Genomic DNA, 20,961 nt, shown 5'->3' on the forward strand with positions numbered 1-20,961 from the left:
GTCCTGTTCCTGAGTCCAGTGATGGAGGGAGGTGGCAGCAGTCAGTCCTTGGTCAAAAAAGAGATTGAGTCTCAGATGCACTGCTCAGCTTTGGGGATTTCTCGCAGATCCACTGGTAGGCATTGTCACAGTTCTTGCTCCACATTTCCCCATTAATTACTGACCAGCAATTAGTATGGCGTTTCCTAGGAAAGATGGCATATCTCAGGGCAGTAGTGACAACCTCCTCACCATGGACACCACTTCCCATAGATCCCGGTGCTGCTGGGGCAGGCAAGGCACCTGGCACAGAGATCACTCTTAGGAAGTGTCACATTCCTCCTCTTGCTCTACTTCTCTGCCACTTGGATATTTGGCACTGCACCCCACAGCTTGGCTCTACCCTCACCCCCCCTCCCTTGGGGCACTGGTCATGGAAATCCATCAACCCTTTTACCGAAGGGTGTCACAGGGGCAAAACAGCACCTCTCTAGTATGGCAAAAGGGCAGGTGCTTGTGCCAAGGACTCTTGCACTTACAAGGGAGGTTTGTTGTCCATCCATTCAGATCTCCTTGCCTTTCCTCCAATCCAGTAGTGTGCCTTAGATGCATGCATAAAATACTAGGGGGGAGAGAAATTGTCAACCACCTACTTCATGACCAGCACTTGCTAGGAGCCCAGGAGCCCCAGGGTTGGCTGTGCTTATCCCATCAGACTGCCAGGATGGGAATCTGGGGCTCATGGTGCCACCCTGGCACCTCCACAGATACTGCTGCAGCTAGCCCCATGGGGCTCTACCCAGCGCCACCCTCCTGGGGTACCACAACCCCCCTGCTCTGTACCGGCACTGTCAGTGGTGTCCAGTTATCTTGGACCATCAGTCGAGCCAATCTCTCTGCACAGTCCTCCCAGCTCTGCTCCCAGGTCTTGTTTGTCACTGAGATGAAGAGACACTTGCTCCTGAAGAGTACCCAGCCCCTGGGGCAGCAATCTGGGGGCAGGGGCACAGCTCAGACACTCATCCTTCTATGGATGCTTGGGGAGCTCAGCCTGGCTGAGTTCAGCCCCTTCATCTTTGCAGCAGCAACATCACCTGTGCCCCAACACTGTCACGCGCTACCTGTGTTAATGCAGGCAAGCAGGCTGCTCACAGTCCTCTCGCTGTTGTTGAGCTTCCATTGCACCACATGCATCTCCTCCCGCAACACAGCCAGCTCCTGCTGGGTATGCCCCAGCTCAGCATTGCTGCTTTTCAGCTGCAGCTGGCTGATGTTGCCCTCGTGCCATGCTCGCTGCAGCTCTTCTCTGGCCCATGCCAGCTCCAGTTGTATCTGTTCCAGGCTCTGCTCCCGCACCCTCAGCTCCTGTGTCAGGCGGCCCTGCTCGGACGCGTGCTCACGGGAGGAGTCCTGCAGGCTGCGGGTGACCTGCCAGTCTGGGAACAGGGTGGGTGAGCTGGACATGGGCATGGAGCCCTGCCTGGGTCATGCCTCTTGCAAGTGAGAGTAGGGATAAGAGTATCTGGCTGTGGGTGGAGATTGTCGTGGGGATGCTAGTGGGAAGGGAACAGAAGCCCCGGTGGTGGCAGGTGGAGGGGAGACATTGGAAAGCAGCGAGAGACAGTGGGAAGAAAAGGAGAATCAATGAGAAAGCTGTGGAAGGTGGTGGGAGGCAATGGGAAGCAGTGGGAAGGCAGCAGAAGGTGGTGGGAATAAAATGGGGAGGCAATGTGAGGCAGTGGGAGGAAGTGGAAGGAAGTGGAAGGCAATGTAAGACAGTGGGAAGTCAGTGGGAGAGAATGGGAGGCAGTGATGAGAAGGCAGTCAGAGGGATTAGGAGGCAATAACTAGGGAAGAGTAGAAGGCAGTGGGAGGAAATGGTTGGCAATGGGAGGCAGTGGGAAAACAGTGGGAGGAAATGGGAGGCATTCATAGAGAGTGGGAGGCAGTGGGAGGGATTGAGAAGCAGCAGAAGGCAGTAAGACAGCAGTGGGTAGCAGTGGGAAGACTATGAGAGGCAGCGAAGAGACAGTGACACGGAGTGGGAGGCGGTGGGAGGGATTGGCGGGAAGAAGGGGCAAGACCATGGGAAGGGGTGGGAGGCAGTGGGAAGTCAATGGAAGGCAGTGGAAAAGACATGGGGAGATACGGGCAGATAGTGGTAGGCAGTGGGAAAGGCAGCGGGAAGCAGCTGGTGGTGGCCATGCAAGAGCCCCAGGCACGCCTCCGCCCTGACAGCCCCCCAGCCCCTCGCCCAGCCCGACGCCCGCTCCCGGTGCCTCCTCCCGGCTGCCCCCACCCCGCGGCAGACACCGACTCACGGCAAGCCCCCAGGGCCACGACGGCCACAAACAGCAGCAGCAGCAGGAGCAGGCTGGCTGCCAGCAGCGCTGTCGGGACGCGCCATCGCCGGGTCCAGCGCCCTGCAAGAGAGGAGCGCCCGCAGGCATCACGCCGTGGTCCCTGGCGCCTCCTGCGCCGGGGCTGCCCGCGGCAGCGGCTGCTGCCCGGTCGCACCTGCGCTGGGCGCTGCTGCCGCCGGCCCCAGCGGCACGTTCTCGTACGGGCTGTCATCCTCGTCGGGAGCGGTGGATGAGGGCCCCGTGGCAAACTTCAGGTCAGCATACACCACACTCTGGGCCATGTCCCGGGCGGTCCCGATGGCCCTGCGGGCTCTGCTCTGCTTCGAATGAAAACTGCAGCTGGTTTCTGTAGAAGCAGAAGTGTGCTGAGGTGCGACGGAGAGGAAAGTACGGCCGCGGCACCGGCGCCCTGCCATTGGCCAGGCACCACCATCTCGCTTCCTTCCACCCCCCAAAACTGCTCAGTGTCCCTTGGGGATGGCGTTGGGGCGGTGCAGCTCGGGGCTGGAGCATGGGGCAGAGCTGTAGGGCTCGGCCTACAGAGAATTCACCAAATTTCCTAGGGCAGGGGAAAGCAGGTCTGGCTTCCAGCTAGGAATAGGGAGGTCTGCTGCTGACTCTATCCAGGATGGAGGTTCCCTCTTCTTGGTGCTCTGGTCCAGGATCTGAGCATCGCTGCCCTGATGCCTAAAAGAGACTTCCACATTGCAGCATGAGCTTTCACTTCTCCTCTCATCACGGCCACATGTCTCCATTCTGCCACCAAGTACACTGTGGAAAACCGCATCCCAGATGCTGAAGGGTCATAATAAATGGTCCTGTTGCTTTCCCCTTGACCCCAGGCTAGTGCTTCCAAGCAGTAGGAGGTACATTGGGCAGTCACTCATTAAATGCCACTGGCCTTTCCCCTGCATGTCCTCTCTGGGTCTGGGCCCTTGCATGCCCAGGCAGATATGCTCCATTTTCTTCCAGGAGGTTGAGTAGAGGCTGCCCAAATTTTAGCTTTCTAAACCTCCTTCCTGTCCCCTTTGAAGCTGGCTTTGATTTTTGCCTTTCTCCACTGAGGAAGACCTTCCCTTGCTCTTGCAGAAATGAAGGACAGTGGCTATGTTACACTGCTCCATCAGCACCACTGTGCACCTCCAGTGCTGTCCCAGGGACTGGCTGTGTTCAGATGTGCCCATCTGAAAGACAGTGGGAGGCAATGGTAAGTCAGTGGAATGGAGAGGGAGGCAGTAGCAGGCAATGGGAAGCAGTGGGAGGGTTTGGGGACATCCCTTCTGAAACCTGCCTCTGGATGCAGTTCAGTAGAGACCTCTGAGACACTGAGGGCCTGGAGGGACCAGGAAGATGTTGTGAATCATGGGGTTGTGGTCTTGGGAATGGAAGGCAAAGGGGACGTCACTGATTTTTGTAACTCTCTGGGGCTGTTTTGGAGCAATGCCAAAGTTGGGGTCTTCATTGGAGGGGTCCAGGGAAGGGATGAGAGGTAGTGGAACAAAATACATCATGGGGAAAGTCCCATTCTCAGAGGCTAGGAGAGGAAATCTCTATCTGTGAATACCTCCAGCTTTTCATGGAGCTGTCACGCAGCAATTTGCTCCTGTATTCAGGATTGCCCTGCTCTGACTTGTAGACCACACATTTGGTCTATCCTTCGCTCTGCCCCTGCTGTGACACCTGGCTGTGCTGTCCTCATCCTGCCCTGTGCCTAGGGGGACCATGAGCACTTCTAGGGTGTGGGAGGGGACAGGCTGGTGTTTCTGTGACCAATGAGAGGGTGCTGGTCCCCACAGCCATGCCTCACTTCTCCCATCTGCTACAGTGCAGAGCAAACTTCTGCTTCTGCAGATGCTGGCTGCACTTCTCCTTTGCACCTCCAAGAGACGGCGCAATCACCGGGAACAGGGACATCTCAGAAAGGCATCCCAAGGGTGGAGCAGGAGCCAGCGAGGCTCAGGGCTTGCCCGGCATTTGCCCACATGGCCCAGCTTTATGCTGATCTGAGGTTTGCCAAAGTGATGGGAGGCCGGAGCATGGCCAGCCAGGAGCTGGAGGCAGGTGAGAGCCCACTGGCCCTGACACACTGTCCCTGCCATGCCCAGCCCCATGGCCTCAGCTACTCTCCCCTGCCTTCCTCCAACAGCCTTTGGCATGAATGAGGCAGAAAGCCCCTTCGAGAACATGCAGCCAGCACTGGCAGGGCAGGATGAGGATGGAGCAGAGCCCAACCCAGGTGAGTACCCAGCTGGATTCCAGCAGACACAGGATGGTTCCGGTGTAGGTTGTGGGTGGTATTCTGGGGTCCTCCCACTCCCATCACCCACACCATTCCATTTGTGCTGTCATGCCACCACTCTCCTGCCTGTATCCAAGAAGGAGGTCTGGGGGCTGTTAGGGGTTTTCCAGCTCTTCAGGTGATGTCTGTTGTCTGTTGTGTCATACAGGGTGCTGCTCTCGTTGGTGGTGCATCCCTGTGGGTCTGATGGTGACTTGCCTGCTGCTGGTGGCCACTGTGGCCCTGGGGGCTTGCTGTGAGTTGGAGGATTGTGAACATCTGGGGCAGGGAGTGGTTGGGTCAGGAAGGCATCTGGCTGGGGTAGGCACTGTGGGTGAATAGAGGCATGCTTATGCACACTCACTGCTAAGTCCCTATGCCCTGTCTGCCACAAGCTGGCCTATATCCCTCGCACATCCCTCACACCTCCTTTGCCTCCCATTACCCTCTTCCTAATTTTACTTTCCATTTCTGCTCCTTTTCTTTCCAATCCTGGCATTGTCCAGCCTCATTATTGCTGCACTCTTCCTGCCCTTAACCTGCTGTGTCTGCTCCTATATCCATCCTATATCCATCCTACCTTGTCCTGCTCTCCCCTGCCAGATCATGCCCAACCCTTAACTGTACACTTCCCTGCTGTGTCCTTCCCTCACATCTTTTCCCATTCATCATGGATAAACCTCTGCCTTGCCCTGCCCATCCCACCTCCCTTAAGCAGGGTCAGTCCCACATCCAAACTGTCCCATGCCCATGTCCAGCTCACCCACCCTCTTCCCCAGACTGGCAGGTCACCCGCAGCCTGCAGGACTCCTCCCGTGAGCACGCGTCCGAGCAGGGCCGCCTGTCACAGGAGCTGAGGGTGCGGGAGCAGAGCCTGGAGCAGACACAACTGGAGCTGGCATGGGCCAGAGAAGAGCTGCAGCGAGCATGGCACGAGGGCAACATCAGCCAGCTGCAGCTGGACAGACTGAACACGGAGCTGCGTCGCGTCACGGCGGTCCTAGGCAGGACAGAGAGGGAGGTGCAGGAGGTGCAGGGGAGGCTCAACAACAGCGAGAGCACAGTGGCCCTCCTGCGCTCCTGCACAGCTATAGGTAGGGTGGTGGAGAAGGGAGGGGGTGCTCTGGGTGACTGGCACCGCTCAGCAGGTGTCAAGGGGCAAGTACTGGCTTTTTTGACCACATGGTGGGGACAAGGTGGTTCAAGAGCTGAAGCAATGCCCGGAGCAGACACTGAGCCTGTGATGTCTGCTGGGAAGGTGTGGGACTGTTCCTTGTTACCCCCCAGGGTATCTGTGGCTGAGCAAGCCCCTCAGCTGTGTCCCTACCCATAGATTGCTGTCCTTCTGGCTGGCTGCTGTACAGGGGCAAATGCCTCTTCATCTCCTCGGAGAAGAAGACTTGGGAAGACAGCAGAGATGAGTGTGAGAAGACATATTCTCAGCTCCTGGTCACCAAATCCTGGAGTCGCTGGACTGTGCCGGTAGGGTGCTGGGGGAGCTGAGGGCAGGAGATGCTGTATCCAGCTATGAGGTCCCCAGATGGGCTAGCATGGTTCTGGGGACCCCTGTCCTGCCAAAACATTGGAGGGTACAAGGCTGTTCTCTGGAGCACATATCTGGTGGTTGACATGAGATAGAAAGGCTTTGGCATCCCTGGATGTTCCCCAGGCTGGAGCAGGGCACCAGGGCTGCTCAGCTGTCCTGACTCAAGGGGCTCCTTGGGGAGATGATCACCCCACTTTGAAGGATATACTATGGCAGTACATGGGTGCCATGGAATAAAACATGGAAAAGCACTTTTTCTTCTTCTCCAGACCTTCCTGAAGAATGCAGATGTCCCATACTGGATTGGGTTGCAGAAGGGCAATTTTCCTTGGTACGACTATGGCTGGCTGGAGGAAGAGGACCCAGAGGGTGAGGGGGCCTGGTTCTGGGTGGACGGCTCCCTTTATGAAAGGTATGTGGCAGCACTGCCTCTTCCCAAATATCCCGTCCTCTGGCATGGCTCTAGGAAGTGTTTTAAATCCCACCAGTAACTGGTTCCAGGCACAGGCCCTTGAAAACAAAGAACATCAGAGCAGCAGGGACTGAGGGAAGGTGGGTGCAATGGTGTGATGAGGCGCTTAGAGGACACGCAAATGGAAAGCCAAGACTAGGGGGTGGGTAAAATGCAGGGCATGTGAAGCAGGAGGCAGCAAGGAGTGGGAAGAAACCCCAGATTTTAATTGGGCCCTAGGCAAGGTGTTTGAGCACCACCTCTATCCCCCACATGCCTTCTTGATTCCTCTCCAAAGGGAGATAAGCCTCCCTGTCTGTGGAGAATCCTGGGCTGCTCCCTGCCACGTGCACCACCTCCTCAGCTCACTGATGCTTCCTCTTGCAGTGTCTGAGAGCACTGGGGAGGAACAAACCTGTCTGGCCAGGTTGTGGGCACCTGGCCCTCCATCCTCAGCCCTGCCATGGAGCTGTGCCCAGAACAGACCCAGGGCTCAGGCCAGCTCCTCTGGTCATTCACATGCCTTCAGGGAGGACCTGGCTCTCCCTATCGCAGGCATGGAACAACTGCCACCAGTGAAGCTGAGAAGGGGGAGGCTAAAGGGGTGTCTCAAGCACTGCAAACATTTTACAGTGTTTCTCAGCCTGCCCATGAAAGTGCAGGGATACATCAGCCGAGGCTTCAGCCTGTGAAATCAGTAGGGGAGGACTGGGGGATTCCCCTTTGCCTCCAGCATCTGACCACTCCTCTGCCAGTGTACAAAAGGCAGTTGTCAGCAGCCGCAGCTGCCTCAGCAGGGTTTGTAGAAAGAACATGTCAGTGCCTGATGTGTTGTTTCCCCATTCAGGCCATGGCAGTCAAAATCAAATGGAACCTGTGCCATAATAAGCCGTGGGAGCATCAAACCTGCCCAGTGCACTGGTCCCAGTGACCTGCACCTCTGGATCTGTGAGAAGGCAGCAGGGCCAAGCCTCCCTTTCATGTGATGGTGGCTGCTGGCCCCAGCACCGCTGTGGTGAGTCCTGCTGAGTCAGGGACACACGCTCTTTGGGGTGTGCCTCAAGGAAAGCAGGGAGCCCTGCAGCTCTGCATGGGGCATGGTGAGCCCCTCTCCCTTGGAAAGGCAGAGAAGTGCAGTCACCTCCCTGTGCTGGATGGAACCTGTCTCCATCCCTTCACTGCCATGGGCATTCTGGGTCTGAGGTAGCTCAAGACCTGAAGCTGTGGCTCAGCAAAAGGGGAAGATGGGGGAAAACCCTTGGCAAGGTGCTTTCCCAGCTCTGTTGCATGTGGTGGAGGCTGGGTAGCATCTCCCCCTTACCCTACCTCACCCTCCTCTGCTTTCCCTTGCAGCACCTGCATCTTGCACTGCCTCTGCTCCACCCTTGCTGTGCCCAGGATGTCCCATCCATTCCAGACAGCCACTTCCCTCCCACAGCCCACTGCTCCTGGGCCACCCAGGTCCTTCCTCCCAGGTCCTGATGCCCCGTGACCCTTTGCCTCCAGCTGATGTGCTTTGGCTGAGTGGTAGAGGCTCCACAGCCGACCCCACACCTGCATGGGACACTTTGGGTCTTCTGAGCACAATGGCTGGTGGGCAGTGGGGAGCTCGGAACTGGCTGCGGAGTGGATCAAGCACTGATAGTGCTGGAGCCATGCCACATCTCCAGCTGGAGAGAGCTGTGCTGCTGACATGTCAGGAGCGGGAGCTGGGGATAGCACAGCCCCACCCCCACACAGTTCCCTCCCCACAGCAGGAATTTTCCGCCCGACCCCACTGCAGGAGCAGCTTGACCACGGCTTTTCACCCAGCACTCAACGGCCTTGGCAAAGCCTCAGCACCTAAGGAGGGAAGCTGAGCCCGAACTGGCTGGTGCCTGTGCTGACATTTGGGGATTTTTTTTTTGCGCTAATTAGAAAGTAGAACAATGACCTTTAGGGTCCCATGGTGTGATTGCATCTTTCAAAAGCGAAAGTTAACTCAGGCACTTGTAGCAGGCTGACAGAGCAAGACAACTCATCAGGGCTTTAAATAGCTGCTACACACGTGCACATGTGAAGATTAAGCAAAGCAGCCCTGATGTAACACTGCAGCCAGGTGAGAGCACAGGAAGTTATGTTCAACCAGGCGAAAATGCTCTCGGTTTATGATAAGGTTGTGTGTGCCATATATAGTTGATGAACTGCTGTGTGAGTAAGCTTGCATGAAGAGCAAAAGGGTGTTAACGGCAGGCTTTTTGGAGGAGGCATGTGTTCCTCGTCTGTCTTGTCTGCTGGCTAGACTCGATAGCAATAAAGAGACACAGTTTGTCTGCTCTTTGTTTTCTTGTACACCACAGCAAACACGGACTCAAGGACATGAACCCAAAGAACCTAAATAATGAAAGGGAATTTGTCTGAAGCCATCTCAAGTCAAGATGGGTGCTTTAGGGGAATTGAAATAATGGGCTGAGCCAGGTTGGTTTGCAGTCCTGGAGGAGTCCCCCAGAATGCCCAGGCAAGACTATGCAACCTTCTGGGCCCACATCTGATGTGCATCCAAGAGACAGAACTAGCAGTCTGAGTTTCTGGGACATTCAGTTTTTAATGAACACTTTAAATAAGCTGGGTATATATTACTAGCAATTATTATTAATAATAATAAAAAACACAAAGAGTTCTGCATTCACCAGTGCATTGTGCAGGAGGGAGGAAAGCCGGCTCCCACCCTTGCCGGGGGGCCAGGCAGCCTAACTGTGCTGCCCACTGGCCCCATCCCCATGATGCCAGGATGGCATCCTGGCCCCTCTGCCAGCATCCTTCTCCCAAACCTGCGTGCCAGGGAGATGTGAGGCACTGTTCTGACTCAGCACCCAATTCTCAGCATCGGTCAGGTAGGGACAACCCCAATGCTGGCAATCCTCCCAGTGCACTGCCCACGGGCATTGCCCTTCTACGGTCCCCTGCCCTCTTCTCCCCATGTCAGGGACTGGTGTGCTCCCCACACTTGTGGACACACACGGGTTCACCCACCAGCCCCCCAGGATCCCCAAAAACACACATAACGCACGCTGACCTCTCTACCCCAGCCCAGTCCCTCTCACCCCCCTGAGTGCAGGGGGCTCCCAGTTCTCCCAAGGTAGCAGGCTCATTATATGCCCCTTAGCAAGATCCTGCAGAAGGGTGAGCCCTTGGGGAAAGGGGATCCTGGATCCAGGGCTTGAGCCCTGTGGCCCCGCGGGGGACCAGCCCTGCCGCTTGGGGCAGTGCTCAGGGCAGCAGTGTTATTGCACTTTGGTCCCCAGCAGAGACCCAGCCCACCTCCAGGGTTCCCTGCAGATCCCCAAGGCTGATCCTGGTGGGGTGGGTGCCTGAGTGCCTGGGTGGCGTCGCGGCAGCCACAGCACTTGGCACCATGGCCACTGGTAGCCACCACGTGCCGAGTGATAACAGACCATGGGGATGTGCCAGGCTCCTGCACTACCCAGTGCTGTGGCTGCAGAGGGGTGCAAAGGGCAGCTGGATTCAGCCCCATTCTCCAGGGTCCCCATCACTAGGACTGCGCCTCCGGCAGCTTCAGGCTGGGCTTGGCCAGCACTGGCCCCGGGGCTTTCTGGTGCTGGCCCCCATCGTGGTAGATGAGGCTTTTAGCCTCGCAGTTGAGGTTCTGGTAGCAGGGCGGGCTGGGCGCTGGCCGGTGGCAGATGGAGGCAAAGCTGAAGCTGAAGGGACTCAGGCAGCAGCCAGGGCAGGGCAGCACTTCGTCCTGCTCCAGCATGGCAGCAGAGCTGTGCCCAGGCAACATGGCTGAGCGCTCCGTCCGCTCCAGTGCTGCTGCACAGGAGATGCTGAGCTCAGAGAAGCCGTGCTCCAGCCCGCTGCCCCAGGCCAGAGGTTTGCTGACCATCACGTGGTTGTTGTTGATGAGGAGCCCGTTGGAGGCCCGCACATCTGGCTGCCAGGCCCGTGTGCCCGAGGATGCAGTGCGGATGAAGTTGCTGTTGAGGGGCAGTGGGGTGGGCTGCACCAGCTCAGGGCTGTCTGGGCTGTAGTCCATCTGCTCCTCTGCCTTGGAGCTGTGAGTGGACGCTGGTCCCCACGCTGGGGGAGGAAGGAGGGTGGAGGGCTGGGGGTCATCAGTGGGATGAGAGGACCCCATAGCCAGCTCCAGGCCCCCCCGGTGGGGCAGCTCAGGAGAGGAGGGCAGAGAGTGGCACTTGCGGGGGCTGGTGGTGGGTGCTGAGAAGTCACACTGCACCTCCACGGCGGGCTCAGGCGTCACAGGGTTGCTGAGCTGCAGCGGGACGGGGGGCGGCAGGTTGAAGGTGAGCGAGATGACTGACTTGCTCGGCGTATCAAAGAGCTTGATCTTCCCCCCCTTGAGGTCCTCACGCTGGGAGAAAGGGTTGACACGGAGGGACGTCTCCTTGGACTTGGCCCCGCTGTAAGTCTCCAGCGGCCACAGCAGGGTGGACGACTTGGAAGGGAACATGTCAGACTGGCTGCGGGACAGGTGCTGGTCTGGCTGCAGGTGCTGCGTCCCCAGCTCACGCAGGGGCGACTGCTCGGTGTGGCTGGCTGACCTGGACACTCCTGGGCATGAGCACAGGAGAGTCTCACCAGCAGCCAGCAGCTGCCCATGTGGGGTGCTACAGGGTGTTGAGCACCCAACAACGTAGGAGCACACCCCAAGGGAGGAACAGGGACCAGCTCTATCCTACAGACCTCACACACCCCTGTCTCCTTCCCCTACAGCTGATGGGGTGGGATGGGAAACCCCACACTCCCCCATCTTTACACCCTGCTATGGCCTGTCCCCGAGGCGCCCACGTACCACTGAGTGTGGCTGTGGTTCCAGATGCAGGCAGACTCTCCCCGATGCCAAACAGGGTGGCCCTGGCACCCTCGGCGTCCAGCTGGTGCTGCAGGATGCTCTCCAGGCACTGCGTGATTTCCAGGAATGAGGGGCGGGAGGTGGGCTCCATCTGTGGGCAGGAGGGATTCCCCATCAGGTCTGTGCCTCCTCAAGCACCCCAGGGAGCCCTGCACAGCAGAGACAGCTCCCTCATCACCCTGTGAGCAGGCAAGGCAGCCTGTCCTGCCTGCCTGCCCTGGCTGAGAAGGGCAGTCAGTGGAGGTGGGAGTCTCACACTGCAGCAGTGAAAAGCCAGCTGGAGGAAGGCTGCTGGGCAGTCAATTCCCACCATGGTGCGGAAAGTGGTGACATCCAGACCAAAATCCTGCACCAGGAAAAGGAAGAAGAGTAAGGCTGGGTCTCCTGTGGCACCACAAGGCCCAGGGGACCTAACATGGCTGGCCCACTCCCCCCTGCACTGTCACACAAGACTGTGCACCTGGAAGCACCCCAGTGGGGACACAGCAGGGGAGCACCCTGATGTCACCCCAAACTGGGCCAAGGTTGGGGGATACTAGGACACAGATACCACTTCTGGTCTCTGCCTGAATCCAACTGCCCTGTTCTCCTTTTCAGGCTCACTCTGGGTTCTGAGGTTACCAGCAGAGACCATCCCTCCCTGGGCAGCAAGTGGAGTGCAGCATCCTGGCCCTGAGATGTGGGACCAGTCCTGCACATGGGTCTCTGCCCAAATCAGAATGGCCCCCCTTGTTTGATGAAGTGGCCCCAGCCTCAGTGCTGCTACCCACAACTCCCCCTGCTCCCATCCCAGAGAGTCACCTCAGTGCGGGGCAGGTAGTCAGGGTCAGCTGGCACACGAGCAATGGTCTCGCACAGGATGATGCCGTATGCAAACACATCGGCCTGCAGAGAGTGGGGAGTCATGGGGGTGCTCTGCAGCCCCGAGGTGATGTGCCCACCACTCTGCAGGGCCACAGCCCTTCTCCTCCCTGCAGAGCCACACAGGGGGGTCTGGCACCTTCTCACCAGAGGGATGCCCAATTCCTTCCCTCTAGGTGCACCCCAGGACTGCAAATACTGCAAACCATAGGCAGCACAAGCCTGAGTAAAGCCCTACACAGTACCTCAGGTGAAGAAGTGAAGAGCCTCACCTTCTCGTTGTAGATCTCCCCACGCAGCACCTCAGGTGCCATCCAGTACGGGGAGCCCACCACGGCTAGCGGCTCCTTCTCGCTGCCCTCACTGGGAGACATGGTGGAATATCAGAGGCTGCCCAGTTCCTCAAATGTCCAACCTCCCATCCTCCTGCTGCAGCAGCCCAGATCATCATCTCCATCTCCCTTCCTGGGCTAAGCCTCTTCCATGCACTCTACAAACTCATCTCTCCCCAGTCACACCACCCTCTTCTCCATCCCCTCCTAGCCATTCCCAAAATGCTCCTGGAGCCCCCCCTTCCAGGGACTATCGCACCACCCCCATTCCTACCCTTTTAGCTGCATCCCAATGTCCATCCCTCTCCAGCTTCTGCTCTGAGTGAGCTCCAGGGATGGGGATAGACAGGTGGATGCTGCCCACGTACCTGTAGGTGGGGATCTTTTCTGCCAAGCCGAAGTCACCCACTACAGCTGTGTAGCCACTGGCCTCGCAGCGCACCAGGCAGTTCTGTGGGCACAGGAGGACCTGTCACACCAAGTGCACCAGCCCTACCTCCCTGGCCACCAGTTTCAGGATGCCCCGGCACATCACAGCCTCCTGCTCCCCAGCTCTCCATGCCTGGGGCAGCAAGGCTGCAACACCGGTATGGGACAGCTAGGGCAATGTGGTGCCTTGGAACATCCGGTACCTTGGAAGTGAGGTCACGGTGGAAAATGCCCTTGGAGTGCAGGTAGCGTAGGCCATGGGCGATGTCGAGGGCCAGCTTGACACGCATGGACCAGGAGAGGGGCACAGGGCTGTCCAGCAGCTGCTCCAGGTTCCCACCGTTGATGTACTGATGAGAAGAGCCGGGCCATTGCATCACAGCATCCCTTCCCCCCATAACACTGCATGCTCATCTCTCATCCTAATTAATGCATATTCCAGCCACCCCACACCACAGCCTCCCAGTAGGACTTGCCTGCACATGTCACAGGCCAAGAATGTGCCCCCATAGGTATCCCTGTCCCTTCCCCAGGCTTGCAGGAACCCTGAGACTCATGGCTGTTGCCATACTCTTACCTCCGTCAGTGCATGCAGCTGTCCCTGGTGCACACACACCCCCATGAACCTGTGAGATAGAGGGGACCTGAGGGTGGCTGTGGCAGGGACTAGCCCCAGGAGCTTATCCAGTGTCAGCAGTAGCTCCAAACTCCCAGGCTAGGGAAAAGGTGGGGGCAGGCATGAGGAAGCAGGTCCTACCTGAGGATGTTGGGGTGCGAGAGGCGGTTCATCAGCTGCACCTCCCGCAGCATGTTGCCCCGGTTGCTGGTCAGCTTGTTCATCTTCAGCACCATGATCTGCCCCGACTGGCGGTGCCGCACCTGGAGGGGGATGCAGGGAAGGCTGAGCCCCACATACCTCTGCAGGCCCCATGGACACTAGGCTTCACCTGGCTCCCACCCCAGCCCAGAGAGGGGAGCTAAGCATCCCGTGGCACCCCAGGGACCACTAGGGCTAGGGAGGCAGTTTCCCCACATCTCCAAGTACTCCCAGTACTGATGACACACAGCCCCATCCTTCCTGAAGCACCCTGCTCGTCATGCTCCCTCCACAATGCTACACTGCCCTGAACTCCCGAGAAGCAACAGCTCCCATAGAAGATATGAGCCCAGCTCTACTGTAGGAACAGGCAGGTACAGTATTGGGGAGCATCAGGGAGGACTTGCTGTGGGTCAGCAACACCCAGCCAGACCCAACCAGCATGGGGTGGAGAAAAGAGGGGGGTACACGGACCCTCAGAACCAACTCTAGGTGTGGCCAGCTGTAGTGCTTGACCCTAGTCTGTCAGGGCATGGATCCTGGATGGGCTGTATATTTAGCCAGCCCCAGTCCGACACTGTCATGCGATCTAGGTGCCTGGTTTGCTGCCAAGAACAGCAGCTGGAGCATGGCCAAGCACGGACACCCTGTCCATCTGCAGCTCCCTGGCATGTTCAGGGCAAGGGAAGAGCATCGGATGCCCTGACTGTTATGGGGGGGGGCCGAATCAGTGCTGAGGGTCCCCTCCTGAGCAGGTGCTGGGGGTGGGATGCCAACCCTGCCTCGGAGCAGCAGCTGCCCGGGGGGACAACCCAGTGGATCCCAGCTGCCCCCCAGCACACACAGAGCTGTGCACGGAGGCACAGGCATTCCTCAGCGCTGCCGTCAGCTCCCTGCTCTTCTCCTTTTTAGTCAATGCTGTTTGAGGCTGCTGAGCTGGTGCCAGCCCCTGGACAGCCCCACAACACCCCTCATGTCAGGGATTGCCTTCCCAGGCAAAACACAGGGGGTTGGCTGGAGGCAGGATCCCCAGCACCCCTATCCTGCTCGCAGCTTGGCCCTTGTCCCCACCACAACAGAGGAAGGCTGGCATGCTGGCCCCTCCAGGGCTCTCCTCTCACCCCACTGCTCCTGGGGTTTATGCCATGATGGGGCTCTATCCAGCAGAAAATACCCAGGGGATGGGCAGCAGCACATCCCTTCAAAAGGCCCTGGGGAAAATGAGTGCTATGTGAAGGTCCTTCTACCTGTCTGTGTGCACTGATGCCAAACCAGTCCCAGTCAGAGTGGAAGTGAAAGGCAATAACTGTGCTGTGCCACCATCAGCTCATTCAGCTCATGGAGAGGCTTTGAATAATTCAGCAGACACCTGCCTGTGGGCACCCCGCTCCAGTTACACCTGCGTCACCTCCAGCCAGCTCCAGACAGCCAGCTGGCACTCCTGACCCACCAACAGAGGCCATGTGACAGTAGAGCTCAGAATGGACCCTGGATGAGTGGGAAGGGGACACCCCGGACACCTGCCACCACAAGCCCCTATCCTGGCACCCCACCATACTGCAGGGAGAAGGGAGGGTGGATTTCCCCATGCCTCCTCCTTGCTGACCACTGACATACTGAGCTCCTGGGTTCAGGGAGAGCCTGTCCCAGGGTTAAACTGCAGTGCCTGCTGTGGGAAGCACCCAGAGCACTCCATCTACTGGTGCTCCAAATCCTCCCTGTGCTCACTGCCCTGCTCACCACTGCCCAGCAGCACCTGGAACTGCTGCCAATGGCATCCTGATGCCCTAGGACTCTTTGGTCACACCTAGACCAAGGGCAAAGGGCAATCCTACCCCATCTCACCCATCTTTCCTCCACCCTATCCCTGTAGGTGGGACAGGTGAGGGCAGCACCAGAAAGAGAAACTGAGCTCTCAGCCAGGCTTCAGTGCAGGCTTAAAGGAAGTGGCCTGTGTGACCAAAGCAGGGTGGCACAGTCTTCCTTGGTCCCTCCAGCTCCCCATGGGGGTTGAGGAAGGCAGAGCCTGGACAAGGCCGGCAGGATCTGCAGCCTTGCCAAGCCTCTGGCACTGGGTGCTGCCCAGCAAAACCTATCATTCCTGCCCCACCTCTCCTGGTGGCAGTGCTTCCTTCACTTCCCACGCCATGGCGGGCTGGCAGGACTGGCTCGGTCAGTTTGGCTGGCACCAGCAGCTGCCAGACAGCAGGACCCGGCTCAGTGGGGCAGGCAGACTCATCCCCGCCGGGATGGCTGGAGGCGGCAAGGCTCCGGCGCCACGCGCCCACATCAGGAATGCTGTGCGGCATGCACAATGCTGGCACTTGGTGGCCATATGCTGTAGGGCTGGCCAGCTCCCTGCCAGCAGCAGCGGCCCTGCATCAGGGAGCAGCATCTGGTGGGCACCAGCTCAGCCCCACAGGGTTGGGTGGTGCCCGTGGCTTAAGTCCTCATTAAAAAGCCACCTGCCATTGGAATAGGCTGAGTGAGGTCTCAGTGCAGTCACATGGGTTGGACACCTTAAGACTGGAGGAGAGGCAGCCTGGGGGAAGGAAGGTCTGGTGAAAGCTGCTTCTTCAGGAATTATCCTGGGGATCACAGGAGCTCCTGTCCAGTACAGCCCTGCTCCAATGTCTTTTTCCGTGACTCCATCCCCACTGGGCATGATGTCCTTGAGGCTGTCTAATGAGCATACCTGAGAGGCCCTGTTCTGCCATCTTCCCTGCAAGAAGAGCCCACACCTGGGACAGCTCAAGGACAGCCCATGCTTGGGATAGCAGGGAAGGAGTTATGCTCCCTTTCCATGACTCCCACAGACACCAGCCAGTTTACCCAGTCTGTCCAGGTGCTAGCACCAGCCCAGCACCCTGGCCACCCTCTGACACAGAGACAGCCTCAAAGGGCATCAGACATGACTGCAGGAGGCTTGAAGCCCCCCACTAAGGAGGTTTCCTTCCTCACCAACATCCAGAGAAGGCAGCAGGCAGCATAACCTCCTTGGGCAGGAAGGTGTCCCCTCTCGCCTCTCTCATGCACTCTGGCATGGTGCCCAGGAATCCCAGCACATTCCCCGGAGCTGAGCTCAGCTGGGCAGCCATGTGGGGCTGCAGGGGGAGGGCAAGGCATTGCTCCTCACCCAGGAAACAGGCAAGTTCTCACCCCTCACCGATACTCCCTGGTATCCCACATGGCTGGTCCACTGGGCACTTCACGGGGGTCCTGCGGCTGAGCCAGGGTGCCATGGCATGTTGGTCCCCATCCCATCTGCCGCCAGCACACAGGGCTGGGGGATGGGCCGGGCTGGCGGCAGCCCCAGCCTGGGCACAAGGGATCTGAGCTCTTTTAACAGCGGAAATTAGAGTCTTATTTAAAGAGCATGCTAATCAGAGCAAGCAGACGGCCTGCTCCCTCCCCACAGCCTGCACTCCCGTCTAGACATGGGGCAAAGCTCCATCTGGAGGTCTCAGCAGCCATCCCCCCTGCAGCCTGCACTGGAGATGGCCTGGCACACAGCCCCACTCTCTGCATATTCCCTTGCCCCCCTGCCCCACACAGGCAAGGCACAGTCACACAGGGACACCACCCTGCACCCATCACCCCAGAGAGTTCTGAGGGGAAGACAGGAGGCGGGTAAGGGAGATACCAGTGCTACTGGTAACCTGACAGCCACCCACAACAACTGCATCTGAACTCACAGGAATCCCAGTAACACAACTGGGTAGGACTGGAAAACGTGCTCATTAAATGGAAAAGGCAGAATCAGTCAAGACAGACTTTCTCTGAGGAAGAGACAAAACACCTGCTCCTGGAGGGTGTTTGAGCATCAGTAACCCCCACCTCCTGTTCTCCCAGGAGTGGCACTGTGGGCACAGCAGGAGCCAGGGCAGTGCCAGTGTTGTACAGTGGTGGCAGATCACTGCCTGGCCTGACTGGCAAGCCTGGAGCATGCCCTGTGACAGGGCAGGAGAGGAGCTGGCATGTCTCCAGCTGGCCAGCACACCATGTTTCCTGTGCCCAGGACTCTGAAGTGGCAACTGTGGGGCCAGGGCTGCTCCCAGCCTTGCCATGGCTGGCTGACCTTGGCTAATTTACTTCCTCCCTGCTTGCCTTAGCTTCTCCATCAGTGTCACACTGCTTCATTCTGCTTTGTAAAACAAGGCAAGGTCCCTGATGAAGGGCAGCAGATAAGACAAAGGGACTTGCTCCATTAGTTGCACCAGAAAATTGGAAGTAAATAGAAAACCCCAAAGGTTAGCGGGGAAGCGAGCAGAGATGGGCAAGCGACAGCGATACCAAAACCCTCTTGTGAGCTCTGCTCATGCTGGGAGCTGCTGAACCACACAAACACACACACATACAAAATGCCATGGAAATGGGGTGATGGACAGAGCACATCACAGAGCTGCACCCTGGGAGATGGCATTTCCAAGAGGATGTGTAACATCAGGGCATGAGGCTGAGATTCAGATGGGTGAAGGCCTCTGAATACAGCCCCAAGGATGCTGCCCACAGCCCCTGTGTCTGCTGCAGACAGCACACGGGAAAGTAAGAGAAGGATTTGAGGGAGAGATGCAACAGTGGTTTAAGGGCTGGAGAAAATGCCTGGCACAAACAGACCTGGCTCAATCTGCTCAGTCAATTGGAAATAGAGAGGTGGCTTCCTGCAATGTCTGTGTATCTGAGAAAATGGGGGGGCTTGTGCCTCTGAAATTGCACAGGGAAAGGCAATGAGAACCAGCTGTTCCAGAGGGAAAACAGCCCTGCTCTGCAGCACAGTGGGGGATCAGCTATGAACAAGCGCCATGAAAAAGAGCAGCTTCTTGTCACTGGTGTCTCCTGTTTGCTCTGTACAACCTTTCTGAGAGAGGTGACTGGACGGGCTAGCTTGGGACACCAGCACTTGGAACACTGAGCTCTTTGGCTTTCATGCTGAGAAGAGTCAGATGCTTGTCAGCACTCTGCCTGACCCTGGTTCAGATCCACACCAGGACTGAGCTACCTGCACAAGGGCAGAGATGTCAAAGGTCCCCTCCCTGTCCCCCTCACCCTCCAAGGCTGGAATGACGTATGGCTCAGCAGCCACACAGAGAGGATTCAAGTGCCCACAGCCTTGGAAAGCTACAGAAGGAACAAGGGAGGTGGGAGGAAAATGGGTCCTGGGCTGCCCTGCCAAGCTCTGTTCTCCTCACAAGCCCTGGCGGCCAAAGCCCATCTCAGATCCCAGGCTTACCCCACCATCCTGTTGACCTGTTGGACTCAACCCACCGCACAAGCACAAAGCCCCATCTGGCCCCCTCCCATTCCTGCTCCCTTGCCACAATGCACACATGTCGACTACTGATCCTGATCCCATTCCCACCCCTCAACCTTCACCAATCCCCCAAATCCTATACGCCAGGAGTCCCACAAGAACCTAAACGATGAATGGGAGAAGGAGCATTTTGTGGCTCCCGTAGAGACTGGAAAAACAAACAGCGAGGCCGTGGCCTCGCTGAGACACGGGAGCATCCATTATTAAATAGCCATATCCACGCCTGACATTATTAAATGCCTCCCTCTGCTCCAAGGTGCTGCTGTGCACTCCAAGCCAGAGATCAATAGCAGGAACCCAGCCAGCAGGGAGGTCATGGATCCACTGGGAGCTCCAGGAGGGAGCATGGAGGAGAGGGACCTTTCTGCACATTCTCCATGGCCTCTCACAGGACATCTCTTTTGTGGCTGAAGAGGAAACAGGTCTTGGGGTCTCCCTGCTGAGTGGGGAACGTTGTCAGGGCTGGAGAGAGACCCCAGGGTACAGCCAGGATGTGAATGCCCTAATGGCTGTGCTGCCTGTGACCTCAGTGACTGTGGTGGCATTTAGCAGGGGTTGTGCCCAGCCCTAAGCTGCTCTTTGAGGGATATGAAGCCACTAGATCACCACTTAAGGGCAGTCCTAGCCCAGAGGCTTATGGTTCCTTAACTGATGTTGAGGATCAAAACAACACATGCACACACCTCCCCTCTGCCGGGAGAGGTAGTGGTGACACCGAGGCACAGCCCCTTCGTCCCCAGCAGCAGTGCACTGGCATGGCAGGATATTGCCACCATGCACCTCTGCCTCACTGTTGGAGACACCGAGCCCCCCACCAGCACTCACACTCCCCCCTATGCCGGGCACGGGCCACACACAGCATCCCCACCCTGACAGTCCCAGAGAGGATGGAGGACAAAGGCAGCTCTGGGGGCTAAGCCAGAAGTCAGCCCCGATCTCTTCTACGGCGTCACACCCCTGTCCCACATCCAAACACCTTCGTGGGGGTCCCGTGGGGAGTCCTGCACATCACAGGCTCAGCAGGCCCAGCAACGCCGGACATCACCTGGAGTGGCTAGGAACACTATCTGGATTCCCTGGCACAGGAACATCCCGGGCAGGCTCGGTTGTCCAGTCTTTTGCCAGGGGTCCCGGGGCTCGGCTGCCCGCCACCCGACCCCCCGCACAACCCCCGGGCAGCGCTCGGAGCGCTCAGCCTCCCCGGCTGTAAACAGAGCCGGCGCTCCCCTCCCCCAGCTCGGGGGGATGGAGGCACAACGCCCCGGCCGGGACGGGGCCAGCGGCGGAGTGCCCGCGTCCCCTCCGCACGGCACGGCCTCCACCAGCCCCAGCCTGGCCCGGCGGCCGGGTCTGGAGGGGGGATCACAGTCCCCAGCCCAGGGCGCGGCCGGGGCTGCGCTGTTGCCGCGGTCCCGGGGGACGCCCGATCCCGGCGGGATGCCCCGCGGTCCGCCATCCCCGCTCCCGCCCCGCACACCTTGAAGACCTCGGAGAAGAAGCCGGCTCCGATCTTCTCGCAGTAGAAGTCGTCGATGCGCGCCAGGGTGGAGACGGCGCTGCGCAGCGCCCGGTACGAGGAGGGCCGCAGCCGCCCGCAGCCCGGCCACGGCCCCGCCGCCTCCCCCTCGCCCTCCCCGGGCCGCCGCGGCAGCTTCTCCCACTCCATGTCGGTCCCGCCGAGCACCCCCAGCGCCATTCACATCCCCGCCGGGGCAGCCGCG

The 20,961-nt window shown here is 58.4% G+C and overlaps 3 protein-coding genes across 3 annotated transcripts; 1 reads left to right on the top strand and 2 right to left on the bottom strand.

Moving 5' to 3' along the window:
• Positions 1-52: 52 nt before the first annotated feature.
• On the bottom strand, positions 53-2,623 carry LOC116184635 (B-cell differentiation antigen CD72-like). Its single transcript, XM_077790399.1, has 6 exons — positions 2,497-2,623; positions 2,301-2,402; positions 1,101-1,415; positions 823-971; positions 555-601; positions 53-182 (listed from the first exon to the last, which is right to left on the bottom strand). The coding sequence occupies exons 1-6, from the start codon at positions 2,621-2,623 to the stop codon at positions 53-55; spliced, it is 870 nt and encodes a 289-aa protein (XP_077646525.1).
• Positions 2,624-4,324: 1,701 nt separating this feature from the next.
• Positions 4,325-7,603, top strand: LOC110484180 (B-cell differentiation antigen CD72). The gene is made up of 7 exons (XM_021554645.2): positions 4,325-4,403; positions 4,489-4,578; positions 4,790-4,876; positions 5,400-5,714; positions 5,954-6,102; positions 6,436-6,578; positions 7,465-7,603. Exons 1-7 carry the CDS (start codon positions 4,325-4,327, stop codon positions 7,601-7,603), a joined length of 1,002 nt encoding a protein of 333 aa, XP_021410320.2.
• A 1,578-nt stretch (positions 7,604-9,181) lies between these two features.
• Positions 9,182-20,936, bottom strand: TESK1 (testis associated actin remodelling kinase 1). The gene is made up of 10 exons (XM_021554649.3): positions 20,718-20,936; positions 13,870-13,991; positions 13,690-13,738; positions 13,316-13,462; positions 13,052-13,134; positions 12,624-12,714; positions 12,292-12,375; positions 11,747-11,836; positions 11,431-11,581; positions 9,182-11,189 (listed from the first exon to the last, which is right to left on the bottom strand). The coding sequence occupies exons 1-10, from the start codon at positions 20,934-20,936 to the stop codon at positions 10,150-10,152; spliced, it is 2,076 nt and encodes a 691-aa protein (XP_021410324.2). The 3' UTR covers positions 9,182-10,149.
• Between the last annotated feature and the right edge of the window lie 25 nt (positions 20,937-20,961).

The sequence above is a fragment of the Lonchura striata genome, chromosome Z (genome assembly GCF_046129695.1).
Source record: "Lonchura striata isolate bLonStr1 chromosome Z, bLonStr1.mat, whole genome shotgun sequence".
NCBI lineage: Eukaryota > Metazoa > Chordata > Aves > Passeriformes > Estrildidae > Lonchura > Lonchura striata.